Source organism: Balaenoptera acutorostrata, chromosome 11 (assembly GCF_949987535.1).
Source record: "Balaenoptera acutorostrata chromosome 11, mBalAcu1.1, whole genome shotgun sequence".
NCBI lineage: Eukaryota > Metazoa > Chordata > Mammalia > Artiodactyla > Balaenopteridae > Balaenoptera > Balaenoptera acutorostrata.
The window spans coordinates 101,255,744-101,271,656 of record NC_080074.1 but is presented as its reverse complement, the minus strand read 5'-3'; the positions used below and the strand labels follow the sequence as shown (position 1 = coordinate 101,271,656).

At 52.1% G+C, this 15,913-nt stretch overlaps 1 protein-coding gene across 1 annotated transcript in view; it reads left to right on the top strand.

Annotated features, from left to right (window-relative positions):
• Positions 1–13,410, top strand: part of CD9 (CD9 molecule) — a 35,607-nt gene extending 22,197 nt beyond the window's left edge. Inside the window, exons 2-8 of the mRNA XM_057557183.1 lie at positions 1,926–2,028; positions 8,592–8,689; positions 9,275–9,349; positions 10,754–10,852; positions 10,974–11,063; positions 11,681–11,764; positions 12,901–13,410. Coding sequence (XP_057413166.1) covers positions 1,926–2,028; positions 8,592–8,689; positions 9,275–9,349; positions 10,754–10,852; positions 10,974–11,063; positions 11,681–11,764; positions 12,901–12,966 — 615 coding nt within the window. The 3' untranslated portion in view covers positions 12,967–13,410. The remainder of the gene's footprint in view (positions 1–1,925; positions 2,029–8,591; positions 8,690–9,274; positions 9,350–10,753; positions 10,853–10,973; positions 11,064–11,680; positions 11,765–12,900) is intronic.
• Positions 13,411–15,913: the final 2,503 nt, after the last annotated feature.

Here is a 15,913-nt window from a genome sequence, read left to right as displayed (position 1 = left end):
GTGCTAACCACAATCTAGGACTACCTGCAAGTGCGTGAGAAGCTCCAGCCTCCAGGCTTTTCAGGTTAATGCTTTCATATCCCCAAAGAAGCCCATGGCCTCTGTCTTCCATTTTCCAGGAATCTGATTGGACCTACTTGTGTTGGGGGTGGAGAAGGGGGAACTACTACCTTCTTTCTTATAACTCTCCAAGACCCCAGGGGAGCTAGACCAGGGTCTTGGGTCTTAGTCCCCAGTGCACCGAGATTTCCCAGCTGGGCCCTTGTTCTAAGAGGTCCTGAGAGTCAGGAGAACCCAGACTGAACCAGAGCATCTGGGCTCACCACGCCTGTTTGCCAGATGGGAGAACTGAAGCAATAGAACTCTAAGGAATTCCAGACCCTCACTGTGGACACCACTACGGGTATAGACAAAGGTTTTTTTTTTTTTTTGGCCATGCCACGCAGTATGCGGGATCTTAGCTCCCCGACCAGGATTGAACCTGGGCCCTCCCTGCAGTGGAAGCACAGAGTCCTAACCACTGGACCACCAGGGAATTCCCTGTAGACAAGGTTTTAACTCTACTGCAGTGTGAAGTCTTGGGTCGCCCCTCCCACTGTTGCTGTCTCCACTCTCCACCCAGCATGTCCTAACCCGCTGCAAAGTCTTGGGAAAAGGAGAGAAGCAGAGAGAGAGAAGAGGCCTATCTATACTGCAGGCTGTCCTGGCCCTTGGGGCAAAGAACCCAGCTCCCTGAGGAGGAGGGTTCTGACACAGGGTGCCTCTAATGAGGAGGGTGGGCCAGCGAAACCTGGGGCTGGGCATTGGCCCTGAGCCCACACACCCTCATCCAGCCGGCCACCACCCACAGCCTGTGAGTCACCCCAGCAAGCCCTGGTACAGGCCAGCAGCAGTGGGGAGGGGAGCTCAGCTGGCCTGGCAGGGCTTGGCAGGGGGCCTCCTCCCCGGCATCAAGTTCAGCAGTGCCTGACGGGCCAGGATTGATGCCTCAGTCTTTCCTTACTGGGAGAGTCTGCCCTTTAGGGTCCAGTATCTCAACTTGCCCACCTATGAAATGGGATTTTCACTAAATTATAGGATCAGACAATCCTCTGGAGATTTCTTGTCTGATGTTTACAAGGATCACCCATAAGTAACTGTCCACCTAAGCCTGGAGTCGGGTGGGTCAGCTTGTTAGGCTTCCCTGCGTGAGGAGAGAGGGGGCAGATGTGGGTAGGTTTCACTGAGCAGCATGGTTTAGTCCGGCAGTCACAGCTGCCCTCACAGCCCGGGGAGGTACCTATGCGATGGGCGATCTTTTTTGTTTTTTTTTTTATTGTCTGGTATATATACAGAGGAGTGCAGAAAACACAAACAGTGTGAAGGATAATTGTGAAGTGAATATCCAGGCCACTACCACCCAAGTCAAAGCTAGAATATCGCCAGTGCCCTAGACCCGCCTCCCTCCTCTTTGCCCCAGTGCTGTTCCCTCATCAGAAACCCCGCCCTCCCTACAGGCCACCACTCACTCGACTTTATGATCATCACTTCCTTCTTTTTCTGTTATGATATACATGCACTCCTAAACAAGAGTTTTTAACTGTATGGAATTGTATTGTATGTGTTCAGTGCTTTTTGCTTCCTCTGTTTAACATCGTGAGATGCACTCGTAGTATTGCACAAACTGTGGCTGGTTCATTTTCACTGCTGTATAATATTCTGTTGTCCACGAGGTATCCATCCCTGTACTGCTGGTAGATAATTGTTTATTCCCAACTGGCTGGTATTTTTAGCAAATGGCTCGATCCCCTGCTCCCACCCCCACCTGGCTGCTGCTACTTCCAGGTGCCCGGTGAGGGGCAGAGGCCAAGGGCAGCTCACCTGGGATAAGGTACCGCGCTGTTCCTGACAGCCAGGCTCACGCCGACGTCCTGTGTGTCTTGCAGCTTGCCGGGATCGCGGTCCTCGCCGTCGGACTATGGCTCCGATTCGACTCGCAGACCAAGAGCATCTTCGAGCAAGAGAATAATAATTCCAGCTTCTACACAGGTGAGTGGGGGACCTTGCTGTTCCCTCCAGCTGTGGAGAGTCCGTGTTGATCCAAGGACTTGGGCTGGGGAGGACTTTTGCTCCAGCTGCATTGCCAGTCGGGTCCTTTTCCAGCTGTGCTTTTGTGTAGTTGTGCCCACGCATTTGCATTTGACTGATGCAGTTTCTTTTTCCAAGCTGACCAAGCCTGGCATTGGGACCATTCTCTGATGTGAAAGTCAGCTCTGCCAAAGCTGCTGCCACCCTGGAGGGTTTCAGAACCTCTGTTCTTGTCTCTGAATTTCATGTCTAAGAAGGCTTGTTCATTTCTTTAATTTAAAAAACTTTGTCCTGGGGACCCACAGAGCCAGGGGAAGGAGAGGGAGCATTTCTCCCACGGTTCAGACAGGGTCTCAGAGACCCAGAGGTCCTGCCTCCTGGTTAACATTCAGATTAATACGAGAGACTAGAAGAGACACCAGCCCCTCAGACCCCTGCACTGGGGCACAGGCCATGCATGTTAAGTCTTATCTGTTTTCTAAAGTGATTTTGCTTTAGGGCAAAGACTTCCAGTTTGAAGAATAATAGATTTAGCAGGTTTCTTTCTGCACACGGGTCCTTTGGCATCTTTTTCTAGCATCGTTCTGTCACTTTCACCAGAATATTGCCGTGTAAGCACCTCTAACAGGAGTGGGAGGGCCAGGGCCTGTCTGAGGCAGTTCCCTGGTTTCTGAGTCAGCTCACAGACCCCTCGGCTCTCCCCTCGCCTGGTTGGGGGATAGGAAACACTTCATTTGCGAGAAACAAAAGCAGCCCCCTATTTTTAGGAGGATGCTGTCATGTCATCAGGCTCAAAGTGTTAAGTTTGGTCGCTTCCTTTCCACCCACCAAAGAAGTTATTTTTAAAAAAAGACGGAGCAAACAGTCTGAAGAGCGTTATCACCCAGACCTTCAGGAAGAACGCGGTGGCCAGTGGTGCATGACCCCCTCCCGCCTCCCAGGGCCAGCCTCCAGCTGGTGGCCCCGCAGGCGCCTGGATCTGGGGATGGTTTCCCCGCCTTCATCTCTTTTTGGTGGTGGTGTTAGTTGGGGTTTTTTAGGGCGTGTCTCCCTATTGTCAGAAAGAAAGTAAGGGAAAGAAAAGCACAGCATACTTTTTTTTTAAAACTACACACACACACACACGCTTCCCTGGTGGCGCAGTGGTTAAGAATCGACCTGCCAATGCAGGGGACACGGGTTCGAGCCCTGGTCCGGGAAGATCCCACATGCCGCAGAGCAACTAAGCCCGTGTGCCACAACTACTGAGCCTGTGCTCTAGAGCCCGTGAGCCACAACTACTGAGCCCGCGCACCACAACTACTGAGCCCGCGCGCCACAACTACTGAAGCCCGCACGCCTAGAGCCTGTGCTCCGCAACAAGAGAAGCCACTGCAATGAGAAGCCCGTGCACCGCAACGAAGAGTAGCCCCCGCTCGCCGCAGCTAAAGAAAGCCCGCGCACAGCAACAAAGACCCAACGCAGCCAAAAATAAATAAATTTAATAAATTTTAAAAAAAGAAAAAGTACATTGAAAACTACACACGCAGAGTTTTTAGGGAGCAGGTTTCCATAGGGCCCTGACTTGTTTTAGCTACAGCATTCTTTTGTGAGGTTTTTGGCGACCTCGGCGGGCCTGGAATGCCACCCTGTGAGCTGGGGCAGTGGGAGTGCAGGGTGGAGGCGGGGGCTGAGGGCAGGCCTTGAGCTCTCCATGTCACGTCACAACAGGGAGCTGGGGACCCTCCGCGGGGAGAGCAGATCTGGGCGCAGGCGTGTGCAAGCAGGTGGCATTGTCCTAGAGCGAGTCCCCGGCCTCCCCACGCTCTGCAGGCGCCTGGCTCCGTACCTCTGGTCGCTTCCAACGACCGGCTTCTCTCTTGTTCTCTAGGACTCTGGCTCATTCTGCGTATTTTTTTTTTTTAAATTGGAGTGTAGTTGATTTACAATGTTGTGTTAGTTCCAGGTGTACAGCAAAGTGAGTCAGTTATACACATATCTACTCTTTTTTATTTTTATTTTTTTTGGCCTCGTGGCTTATGGGATCTTAGTTCCCCGACCAGGGATTGAACCTGGGCCCTCGGCAGTGAAAGCGCCGAGTCCTAACCACTGGACCGCCAGGGAAGTCCCTCCCTAGGCCTTTTGACTTCGCCCCAGTTGTGGTCGGGAGAGACAGGCCCCCAGCACCAGCAGCCCAGCAGGTGTCAGGAAAGTCAGGCAGGTGGCAGGAGAGTGACAAGCACACAGCCAGAGGGGACAGGCCTGCCTCCAGGAATCTCCCAGGACTCAGGTCCCCTGGTCATTGCGGCGTCCTTCTGATGGCCCGTGGTCCTACCTGAGGTGACCAGGAGCTGGTCTGAAGGCACATCCCAAAGAGACACAGCAGCCCCTACTCAGGGACCAGTGGCCACTGCCCCCTGAGCTCTCATAGACAGATACAAACCCTCTGCACTGGACCCCCATTCCTGGGAAAGGGCTCAGCTTTGAAGAGTTCATTCTGCTGGCAGAAGCCCAGGGCTTGGAGGGTGATGCAAGTGACATCACATAGAACACAGTCAGCGACTGACCACTTGGGCCTGGCTGGGCCCCGCGCTTCGCTGAGTGCTTTGGGCAACTGAATAATTGTCATCCCCGGGCAAAGGGCCAAGGAGGCTTCGTTCTCTGTGTCCCCTTCCCCCTCGGGCTGTGACATCAGCCTTTGCATTGACCCACAGCCCCTCTTCCAGCAGAGAGTGCCAGCTCCATCCTGGCTGCTCTTCCTGACATCATGGGGTGACCGTCCCTTGCACTTGGGCACAGACCATCTGCAGGGCAACCCACAGGCCAGGCTGGCCATGCAGCTGACCCTTCAGGAAACCTGAAGGACCCAGGGATGTCTTTTCTCCAGCGGGCCACAGCTTTCACAGCAGAGAACAAATGCATAATCAGGCAGAGAAGCGAGGGAAGAAAGAAACTTTGCAACGTTCAGAACAGTCTCTAGTGGATCCAGAACGGCTGACAGCCTTATATGGGCCTTCTCTCCAGTTCGGGCCCTGGAGATTCAGGCCGTCAACAGTATCCATAATCCCAGGCTGCAAACAAATTGGGGAACTTCTTCTTCCTGGTCCCAGGCCAGCAGCCCTTCTTAAGTCCTTGGTGCCCTTCCAGAACCAGAGCCACTGAATGAGGGCATCTGGGGAGCGCCAACCAGAGGCCCAGCATGTCCACCGCCCAGGACCATTCCCAAGATGGCGCTGATGCGGCTTCCCGGCTCTAGCTCGTGTCCGGGGACAGTTTGTTTTGTTGCTCTGTGCCCGCTTTTCCCCATCCTGACACCGGCAGGGGCCTGTACACCCACCTCTCCAGGCAGACACCTACATGCTTGACAAACAGAGTTCACTGTGGCCTTATGAATGAGAACAGCCATCAGTGGGATGGACAGAGGGACTGGGAGAGAGCCATCGGGGAGCAGACTTAGGGTTCCTCGGAACCCCTGCTTGACTTATCTGGAGACAGTAAACTGTTCTCAGCAAGTGGAGGCCAGAGGCTCTGCCAGATTTTATTCTGCACAACGAACGGGTGTGGGGAGCACTGTTTGCAAGATGGGATGGGGGTGATGACGGGAGGCTGACGTGTCCCCTGCCTTCCCGAGGCCGAGAGCCCCAATAAACAGGTGAAAAAGAAGGCTTTTGTGTAAAGGACACGGCAGATGCTACTGCTTCACTAGAAGCTTTTTTTTTTTTTTTGGACTAGGCCTCTAATGTCAGCCTGAAAAAGGCAGAATAAACAGCCCTTAAGCAAATGAATACAGTAATCCCAGAGAAGGCTCCGTGACAAATAACTTTTTCCATGAGTCAGACCACTTGTTTCATAAAGGGGAATGCTTTGTCATTTATCATCATCAGCCTCTGCTCACAAGCTCGGGGTGTAGACCAGGCGGAGCCTGTCCAAGGGGAAGCCCTGGATGGCCCTTTGAAGCGGCAGCCCTCACCCTGCAGTGGATTGAAGGCTTCTGGGCTTGCTGCTCACAGCTGGGCCGCCCTATGGCTTGACGGCTGCTGTCAAAAATCCCCATAAACAGCCGCCAGGGAATTGCTCATCTTCATCCCCCACTGGATGGAGAGAGTGAAGCCAGGACACCCCAGACCTTGCCGCTGTCCAAGCAAGATTTAAAAGCAAGACCCTTGGTCCTAAAATCTTCATCTGCTGAGCCCAAGATCGAATATTTAATATTAACCCACAGGCCCATTAGGAGAATGTTCTCTCTGTGTGGGAAATGCTTTTTCCTTTAGTGGCTCTCTGTTGCCACCAACCTGACTCCCCTGCCTTGTGCCAGGGTCGCCTGGCCAGGCTGGGATCTGGACGGAGAGAAAACGCGTCTGTGTGATCAGCCCCACTCAACGCTATTTTATGTGCTTGTAAATCCTTCTGATCTCTTGATACCCCCTGTTTATTCAGCCCCTGCGATGGAGCTCAAAGGAGGGACCTCATCCTTTGTTGTCTTGCCCCAGTGGGGAGAGATGAGGAGACGGGGAGAAACGGGGTCTGTGTTACTGCCCCCGCTCACCGGGGTCCCCAACTCAGAGCCCAGACCCGAAAGCGCTGCCACTTCTGTGGTGCCCGTGTGTGGGCGGGGCGGACCTGCCTCCCCAGGTCCAGCCTGTGGCCCCATGGAGTGGACGACCTAGGAGGATGGGACTTGACTCCAGGACAAGCTGCATTTGTCCCCTTGCCCAGTCTGGGCCGGGCGTGCACGGGAACAATACCCATATTCATCGGGGTTTGCCAGCAAGGCCACGTGACTTGACATCACGACAGATGCGGGGAGGGGACGGGCAGAGGACAAACACTGCCTTGTGTGCACCCCTCGCTGTGCTGCCGGGGAGTCTCAGCCACGGGCCCCCTGCGAGGTTTGCTGCCTACACAGCTCCGGCCCGGGAGGAGGGTACGGATGTGGGACGGTGAAATCACTGTGACACCTGCCGGGGTTCTCATCTCAGTGTCCTGTTGTGTATTGTGGGGAAGCATCCCTACTTTAGGGAGGTCTCCCTGCTCCCAGTGAGAGGACAGCAGGGAGGGAGCAACACGGCTGTGAAACTCGGCGTCACAATCGTGATTATTCACAATTGTCGTCCGTCCTTCGTATTGTGAAGATTGACAGTAGCTGATTGTACGTCAACTGTACCTTAATAAAAAGATTAAAAAGTTTTTAAATTAAAGTTAGAAAGATTAGCAGTAGCTAGCACTTGTTGTGGACATTTGGAGCATATGGCCTAATCGTCACAGCAATCCTTGCGGTGGGCATTTTTCCTGTCCCCAGTTTGCAGATGGAAGACAGTTACACAGAGAGATAAGTGGCCTTCCCAGGGTCACAGAGCCGGCTTTCAAACCCAGGCATTTGGGGCTCTCGACGATGTGTGACAGGAGGCCCCTCCCAGCAGTGGGCAGAACATGCCCGCATGCCAGGGATGCTTAGGACTTCTTTGCCAGTTTTCCCGTGGGAGGGCCGGTGGGGTGTGGAGGAGGAAGCCGGGGAAGGGGGTGCTCACCGCAGGTCAGCTGTGCTTCTCAAGAATATAACTGCACGGTGGGCCCCTCTGGGCATCCCCTGGGGGAGTGTGGAATGACTAGGGCCGGGGCTGTGTCCCACTGTGTTCCCCTGTCCCAGGCTAGAGTTGCGGAACTCACAGCCCTTCACCACCGCTTCTCCACTGGACACCCCAACTGAGTGCTTAGAAACCTTGTCACTCACCTTCCCTCTAGCGAGGAGGGTCCTTTCCACTCTTCACCTGGTGTAACTGAATTGCAGCTGTAAGATCTCACTGGTGTGCTGTAAGGGATCTTCTGAAATTTTCTAGCAACCAACTTTTCATTTTACTAATAAGGAAATAAGGAAACTGTGATCTTACCCAAGATCACGCAGCAGTTAGTAGCAGAGTTGGGACCAGAACAAGGGTCTTCTGACACCCAGGCTGTTCTTTGCACTCGAGCAGGGCTCTCGTGCCCTCGGATGTCACTAACGGTGCAGGCCTGGCTGCCACCAGCCAGCAGGGCGGGGAGGCGTCCCCTCTGGGAATGTGGCAGAGCTGGCCCGCCCAGAGCGTGGGCGTCTGCGTGTGCACAACCCCTTCCTGCTGAAGCCTTGCTCTCCTGGCCTCTTGTGTCAGGGAGAGGCCAGCAGGAGGTTTGTCACAGCCTCAGGAAGTTAGCCCGAGTTTGGAGAGTCTAATTTAACTGGCGGGGGTGGGTGCATCCAGCTGGAGACAGCTGACAGCCTGCACCGGTCTGTCCTGAGTAGAATCTGGGGCTCCCGTGGATGTTCTCTGTTCTAGGGCGGGGGTAATGGGCACCTTCCAGGAGGGCTGAGGGTAAGGTGGGAATGGGGGCTTGATGGCTGGGTCCCAGAGGAGAGACAGGCGGGAGGGGGCTGTTTGGGGGATGGGACTCTTGTTCCCTGAGACGGGGGTGGGGGGGGCAGTAAGGATGCAGAGGGGGAACGGGATCAGGAAGCACCTACACCTCCCCGCTCACAGCTCCTTGTCCTGTCCTCTGCCCTGTCCCCTCAGGAGTTTACATTCTGATTGGAGCCGGCGCCCTCATGATGCTGGTGGGCTTCCTGGGCTGCTGTGGGGCTGTGCAGGAGTCCCAGTGCATGCTGGGATTGGTGAGTGTCCCCTCTGTGCCCACAGACCCTGGTCTCCCAGGTCCCCCACCCAAGATCCCATAGACCAGGGGGCGGGACGGGGCAGAGCGGGTGCCCAGGACCCTGAGTCATCTCGTTGCCCCGTGATGACACGCTGCTCCTCTTCCTTTCTGGAACCTCTGTCTTATCACTTCCCTTAGGCAACTAAATGCCAGGACTTTGTTTTTCCCCTTTTCGAGGACCACGTTTGCTTTTTTTCCCTGAATCCACAGGTACCTTCGCCTCCCCTTCTTGTTTCAAAATTTGTTACCATTTTCCTCAAACTCCGGATTGTATTCACCTCCTTCTTTCCTCAAATCTCTGTGGTTTTTGTGAGCAGGTGAGGGTATTTTATCACTAACTCTTCGTTGACACCTTAGAAATATCAGTTCTGGGGTCTGTGCCACTCTCTCCTCCTGCGGCTTTCCCCTGCTGGCCTTGGCTGAGCGCTGGCAGTTCTGTGGACCTCTTCCCGCCCCTTCCAGGCATCCCTTCCCGCCCCCAGATGCTTGTTCCGGCCCGCCGGCCGGCCGGGACTGTGCCTCACCCCAGCCCTTTCCCTTCCAGTTCTTTGGCTTCCTCTTGGTGATATTTGCCATTGAAATAGCTGCGGCCATCTGGGGATACTCCCACAAGGATGAGGTAGGTTTTTCCCGTAAGGTCTCTTGGGAGTTGGGGGATGGGATGATGGTGGTGGAAGGGTGTCCCAGCTGGTCCCTTGCATCGGCCTTTGGCCTTCAGCCATCAGACGTGCCCCTGACGGGAGCTCCCCAGGGAAGGGGATGCAAGTGTTCACACTACCCTGTGCGGGTGAGTGCCGGCCACCGCTTCCCGTGCCCTGGGCGGCGCTGGCACGGAGTGGGTGTTCGGGCAGTATTGTTGGGTCAGTGTGTCTGCCCCTCCCACCTCAGCAGCCCTCCCCTCAACTTCTCTGGAACACGACTTAGGGAAAAATGACTTTGGCCAGGGAAAAATGGCTCTTTCTGGCCCAGACCCACCCCTCCCCCGCTCCCTCCCCTCATCTCTAAATACGTGCCACCACCAGCCAAGAGCTGTACCCCGCTCGCTGGGGGGTCCAGAGATGCGTGGGCAGTGGTCCCCACTTCAGGGAGCTTTGACACCTAATGTGGGAGAAAGACATGCATTTGACTAGTGTCACAGAAGTCATTTATAATCAGAAGCCCCGTGGGATTTGAAAGCCGGCATGGGGAAGGGGACTCTCTTCTGGCTTCATGGAAAGAGAGGGGTGTTGACCTAAACCCAGAAGGAGAGAGAGGATTTCAGGAGGAAAGCTGGTGGAGGCTGGGCCTTCCCAGCAAAGAAAGGGTCTGAGCACAGCTGAGGGTGGGCTCAGTCAGGGGCCAGGGTGGGCTGCATCAGAACAGTGTTTCAGGAAAGGCTGTCTTGTCGTGTTTAGCAGGGGGGGCAAAAGAAGAGAGACATTGGGTACAGGCATTCTTAAACCCGGGTGCACCCAGGTGCAGAAGCATAACGATACTTCCTCCGTATTATAACATAATAGCTAGTCCTTATCCCCTGTTTGCACCAGACACTGTGCAACAGGCTTAATGCAATATCACCTTTAAATCCTCGCCATAACCTCTGAGGTGGGGACTATTATAATCTCCATTCTACGTACGCAGAAACTCATGTACAGAGAGGTTTGGTAATTTGCCAAAAGTCACCCAGTCTCTGAGTGAAGAGAAAAAGATGGAAGCCTGAAAAACTAGCCGAATCAGGAGTAGGATTTTTGTTTTTAGTTCCTTAGATGGAGGCAATTTAATTTTGTTTCTAGGTAGAAGGGAAAGAGCCAAGTGGGGCTGAAGGGACCAACCAAAGGTGCAAAAAGAAGGGGAAATGGGTGGAGCAGTTCCTAGAGGATGTGGGAGGAGATGAGGGGGGACCCCGGAGGCCCCGAGGCGGGGAGGTCCTAGACCAGTGGCTTGTCCGCTCCAGGAATTTGTGGCTGCACGTGAGTAAGACGGAACAGGTGACGTTTGTTCATAAAGAAGCCATCTCTGCTCCTCTCTTGTCTGTGCATCCCAGGTGATCAAGGAAGTCCAGAAATTTTACAGAGACACCTACAACAAGCTGAAAAACAAGGACGAGCCCCAGCGGGAGACGCTGAAAGCCATCCACTACGCGGTACACCGGCTTCGCTAAGACGCTGCCCTTCTCCTTGCCTTTCTTCAGAACGCGTGTGCATCTCTATTTCAGTCCTCTTTATTTATCTCTCCCACCCCCATCCCTGTCTTTCCCTCTGCAGCTGGACTGTTGTGGTTTGGCTGGGGGAGTGGAACAATTTATCTCAGACATCTGCCCCAAAAAGGACACACTCGAGAACCTCACGATGAAGGTAAGCTTACGCGCAAGACCCTTGTGCCCGGCCCAGCTGCTCTGGGCAAATCCTGCCAAAGTGGACTTGCATTCAGCCCCCTTGTTCTGGGAGGACAGCATCCCAGTGCTTTCTAAACACCTCTTCCCCATGGGAAGGACCCAAGGTGGCCATCTCCTTTCTCCCCTGCCCTGGGCCTCTGTTTCCTCAAGGGCAGCAAAACAAAGGCCAAGGAAATAACAAAGTGTTCTAGCTCCCTGCAACGACTGGGCCCTCCAGCCATTGTGCATGGGCAATGCTCCCAGGCCTGGACTCCTGCTTTATAGACTTGTGAGCAGCTCATGACTGTGAGCTAGAGTGAATGTCCAAACTTCAGAATAATAGGAGGTAACCCTATGGCCAGATAAGACATGGACCCCAAAGCAAGGGCTCATCCCTCTTCCTTCCCTGATTTCTTGCCCAAATTTTGGGGACCCACCTCCCGTCTCTCTCCTGGTTCTCCTTTCCATCCACCAGCCAGTCCCCAGCCCTTGCTCTGGGACCACCAGCGTTCCGGGTATGAGATGGGTGCCGTGGGGGGGAGGGGGGAGCCTGAAGCAGGACCGTGTGTGACCTGGGTCTTGGTTTGCCCCCCCAAGTCCTGCCCTGAGGCCATCGAAGAGGTCTTCCAAAACAAATTCCACATCATCGGCGCCGTGGGCATCGGGATTGCCGTGGTGATGGTGAGTGCCGGGGGCATCGGGAGGGAATCTTAGTAATTACGATTGATTAAGCCCTTGCTCTGGCCAGGCACTGTTTTAACTAATCAACTGATTTATCGACTAATTTAAGCCTCGCCATATCCATGAAGTGGGAACTATTCGTATTCCCATTTTACAGACTCGGGCCCGGAGAGACAGAGAGGTTGAGTACATTGATCAAAGTCTCTGAGGTCAGGAGTGAAGCATCTGGGATTTGAACTCACTGTGTCTCCAGAATCCATTCCCATAACCATTAAGGTGCAGGGATAAATGTAAGGTGATTCCACTGTGTCTGGTCCACAGACCACACTTGGAACAGCAAGGATGTAGGTCACCCAGACCTGTTAGTGATCCCGGGATAATCTTAAGAACATGTTTTCACCATGCACCTGCTTTTCTTTGCCCCACGAAAGTAGTTCAGTAAAAGCAACATGGGTGAACTGTCTCACCTCCCACTACGGTCAGAAAGACACCCAAAGGTGGACAACCAGAAGGAGACTGAAAGCTTGCAACAATCTACTCTCATGTCAGGAGCCCCCAGAAGCCACCAGGGGCCAACCAGGTTCCCTGGGGTCACCAGTCTTCCCCCACGAGGGAGTGGTGAGACTCTATAGGGGACACAGCCTTCCTCTGCCCCTTGCAAAGACTCCCCCAGAGAGAGAATCGGTTCCTGTCTTAGTGGTAATTGACACCCCTCCTCTGCGTCTAGGAAAGGCTTGAAGCAGCTTTCAGTAAAAGGCATGACAATACCTTTAAAACTAGAATAGAAAACACAGACATACACAAAGAGGGAAGTGAAAGTATTGGCCTTCTAGACACTATGGGAATAGCTGGCGTTGGAGCATTCAGTTTAAGAATGCTCACCTTGAGAGTTCCCAGGGAGCTGGCTTGTGCGGCCTGCAGTGGCCGATGGCTGCAGACTCAGAATCCCCCCCGGTCAGCAGCCCCTCCACTGTCTTACTTACATTTCTCCTGCTTCACACCCTTTACCTCATTTGGCCTCGTGGGCACCTTCTCCTTGTCATTTGTAGCGGCCAGCATGTCTCCTGTCTTCCCCTCTCCCTCCGCCTTCCCGCAGCAGAGCCACGTAATTCCTCACACCCCTTCCTGTCTTCCAGATATTTGGCATGATCTTCAGCATGATCCTGTGCTGTGCAATCCGCAGGAACCGAGAGATGGTCTAGAGTCAGCGCTGCAGCCGTGAGCAGGAAAGTTCACCCCTGAAGACTGTTGGTTATTTTCTCGGGGTTCTGTGTTTTGTTTTGTTTTGTTTTTTTTTTTGGTTGTCTTTGCCACTAACTTTAGTATTCATTCTGCATTTCTAAACAAAAAAGTTATTCTACGTTTGTGTTTTTAATGCTTTATTCAATATTGATATTTGTAGTTATTTGGGGATTTGGGTTTGCTCCGGTTTATTTTTTTTTTTGGTCATTTGTTTTTGCTTATTATGTTAAGCAGAAATCCTGCAATGAAAGGTACTATATTTGCTAGACTCTAGGCGAAAGATATTGTATATAAAAGAGATTTTTGTGTGTGTCTTTAAATAGATAAAAAATGTCTATCAAGTTTAATCAGGTTGTAACTTATGTTAAAGACAATTTGATACATAATAAAAGATGATGACAACATCCCAAAGTGGTTCTGGGGTTTTGCTTCCCTAAATTTCTTTTAGAGCTACTTATTTTTTCAAATGTTTTTCACCTGCTCTTTGCTCTGTGCGTACATGAGAAGTAGGTGGGAAGGTTGGTCTCCCTACTTTACTAGTGAAGAAATCAGGGCATGGAGGGATGAAGGGATTTTGATCCAAGATCTCACCGTTGTTCACACATCAACACTGGAGCCTAGCCCGGGACTCTTTCTTGCAGCAATGTGATGTGTCTTGAGGATACAGTAGTAAACATGAGCTCCCCAATGGCCCAGACTTTGTTTTATTCCCTGCTATACCCTCAGCACCTAGCACCTATTGCCTAGTGCATGGTAGGTACTCAGGATTTGTTGGTTGAAAAAATGAGGGTATACTCATCAGGGTTGAAACAGAAGCAGAATATTAAATACTTTTTTTACAGGGATTTGACCTTACACAATCGCTGGAGCTGGTTAAGCAGTCTCTATAAGACTATGATCTTTGCTTCCGACGTTGGAACTTGACGCCCACGGGCAGAGAGTCAGGGAGGACAGATGGATGTAACGTGGGCGAGATCGAGAACGTGGAGCCCACGAGGACAGACAGATCCGCGTCTGTTCTTGTTCTTGATGATGGTGGTGTGGGTCCTGCAGAGGCCGGGACCCGATGCGGTGGACCCGAACACACACCGGCTGGGATGTGGAGAACCTGAGTAAGCCAGCAAAGCAGCAGCAATTCGTGTGAGCTGCGGAATGCCTGCTGCTCTGTTTCCACCTACGGCTGTGCTCCATGCTAACCAGAAAGGAGCAGGAAGAGGCATGCTGGGGGCTGTCAATCACCCTCACCAAGCCACCGTGCAGGAGACAGTCTTCACTCAGAAAGTCTACAATCTAGTGAGCGGTTCAGAGCATCAAGCCAGCAATTGCGACAGAGTGAGAGAAACACCACAAGAGGGGAAGTACAGAAGCGTAGGAAACCTGTTTCTTTCTTCCACTCCTTGATTCAGTTTGGGCTCTTTCTCAACATTAAAAAAAGAGAACCAAAATGGGCCTGAACGCCATTACATTAAAAAATCAGAACACCAGTGTTCACAGCAGCGTTATTCACGAGAGGCAAAAGGTGACAACAACCGAAAAATGTCCATCAGCAGATGAAGGGATAAACAAAATGTGGTAGATCCATACAACAGAATACAGTAAGTCCCCTACCTACAAACCTTCAAGTTGCAAACTTTCAAAGATGCGAACTTGCCTTCGCATGTCCAGTCACCTAAGTTAGTTCTCTTGTCTGGCGTACATTGTCACGTGCGTGCATCCTCTACAAGTGGTTGTTCTTTTGTGTACTTTGTACAGTACTGTATAGAGTATAGTAGTACAGTATTTTTATTTCAAGCCCAGGATGTCCGGAAGCAAGTGTAAAAGCAGCGGTATGTAGCCGATTGTGTTAGTTGGGTACCTAGGCTAACTTTGTTGGACATACGAACAGATTGGACTTACAAACGTCGTCTTGGAATGGAACTCGTTTGTGTGTAGGGGACTTACTGTATTAGTTTGCCTCAAAAAGAAATGAAATTCCAACACATGCTACAACACAGATGAGCCTTGAAGACATTATGCCAAGCAAAATAAGCCAGACACAAAAGAACAAATACTGGACGATCCCAATTATATGAGGTACCTAGAATAGGTAAATTCATAGAGACAGTAAGTAGATTGGAGGTAACCAGAGGCTGGGGAAAGGAGAATGGGGAGTTATTGTATAATGAGTGCAGAGTTTCCGTGTGGGATAAAGAAAAAGGCGTGGAAGTAGATAGTGATGATGGCTGCACAACACTGTGAAATGTACTCAGTGCCAGCAAACTGTACACCTAAAGATGGTTAAAATGGTAAGTTGTATGCTAGCTTTATTTTACCACAATTAAAAAAAAAATCCAAGCTGCGTTAGCGTCCTTGGGTCTCTCTGCTGTTCTGTGGCCTCAGTCCCTTACTAATTTGAGCACTTGAAGGCTAACTACTATTTCAGTTGTGGAAATAACAGGTCAATCGTTTGTTTTCTCTCACAGTGAAGGAGACTGTCTTAATTCACGGCATCACAATCCCTGATTAATGGTAATATCCACCCTGGGTACTTCCCTGGCCGTCCAGTGGTTTGGACTCTGTGCTTCCACTGCAGGGGCCACGGGCTCAATACCTGGTCAGGGAACCAAGATCCCACATGCCAAAAAAATAAAAACCAGGTAATATCCACCCTGCTCGTGACTGCCAGCTCCCTCTAGGAAAAGCAGGTCCCATGTACACACTTCCCAGTCCTGGCTTCTTTGCTGGAGAGAGTGGAGTCAGCAAAACAGATTGCTGCTACGTAAACTGAGGAATACCTCAGAGTTATGCCCTGTCTTTCCGTTTGTCATAAATGATGGACCACCTGGCTAGCTTCAGCGAAAGCGAACAGTTTATTAAGAACATAGGTAGTAGGGGCTTCCCTGGTGGCGCAGTGGTTGAGAATCTGCC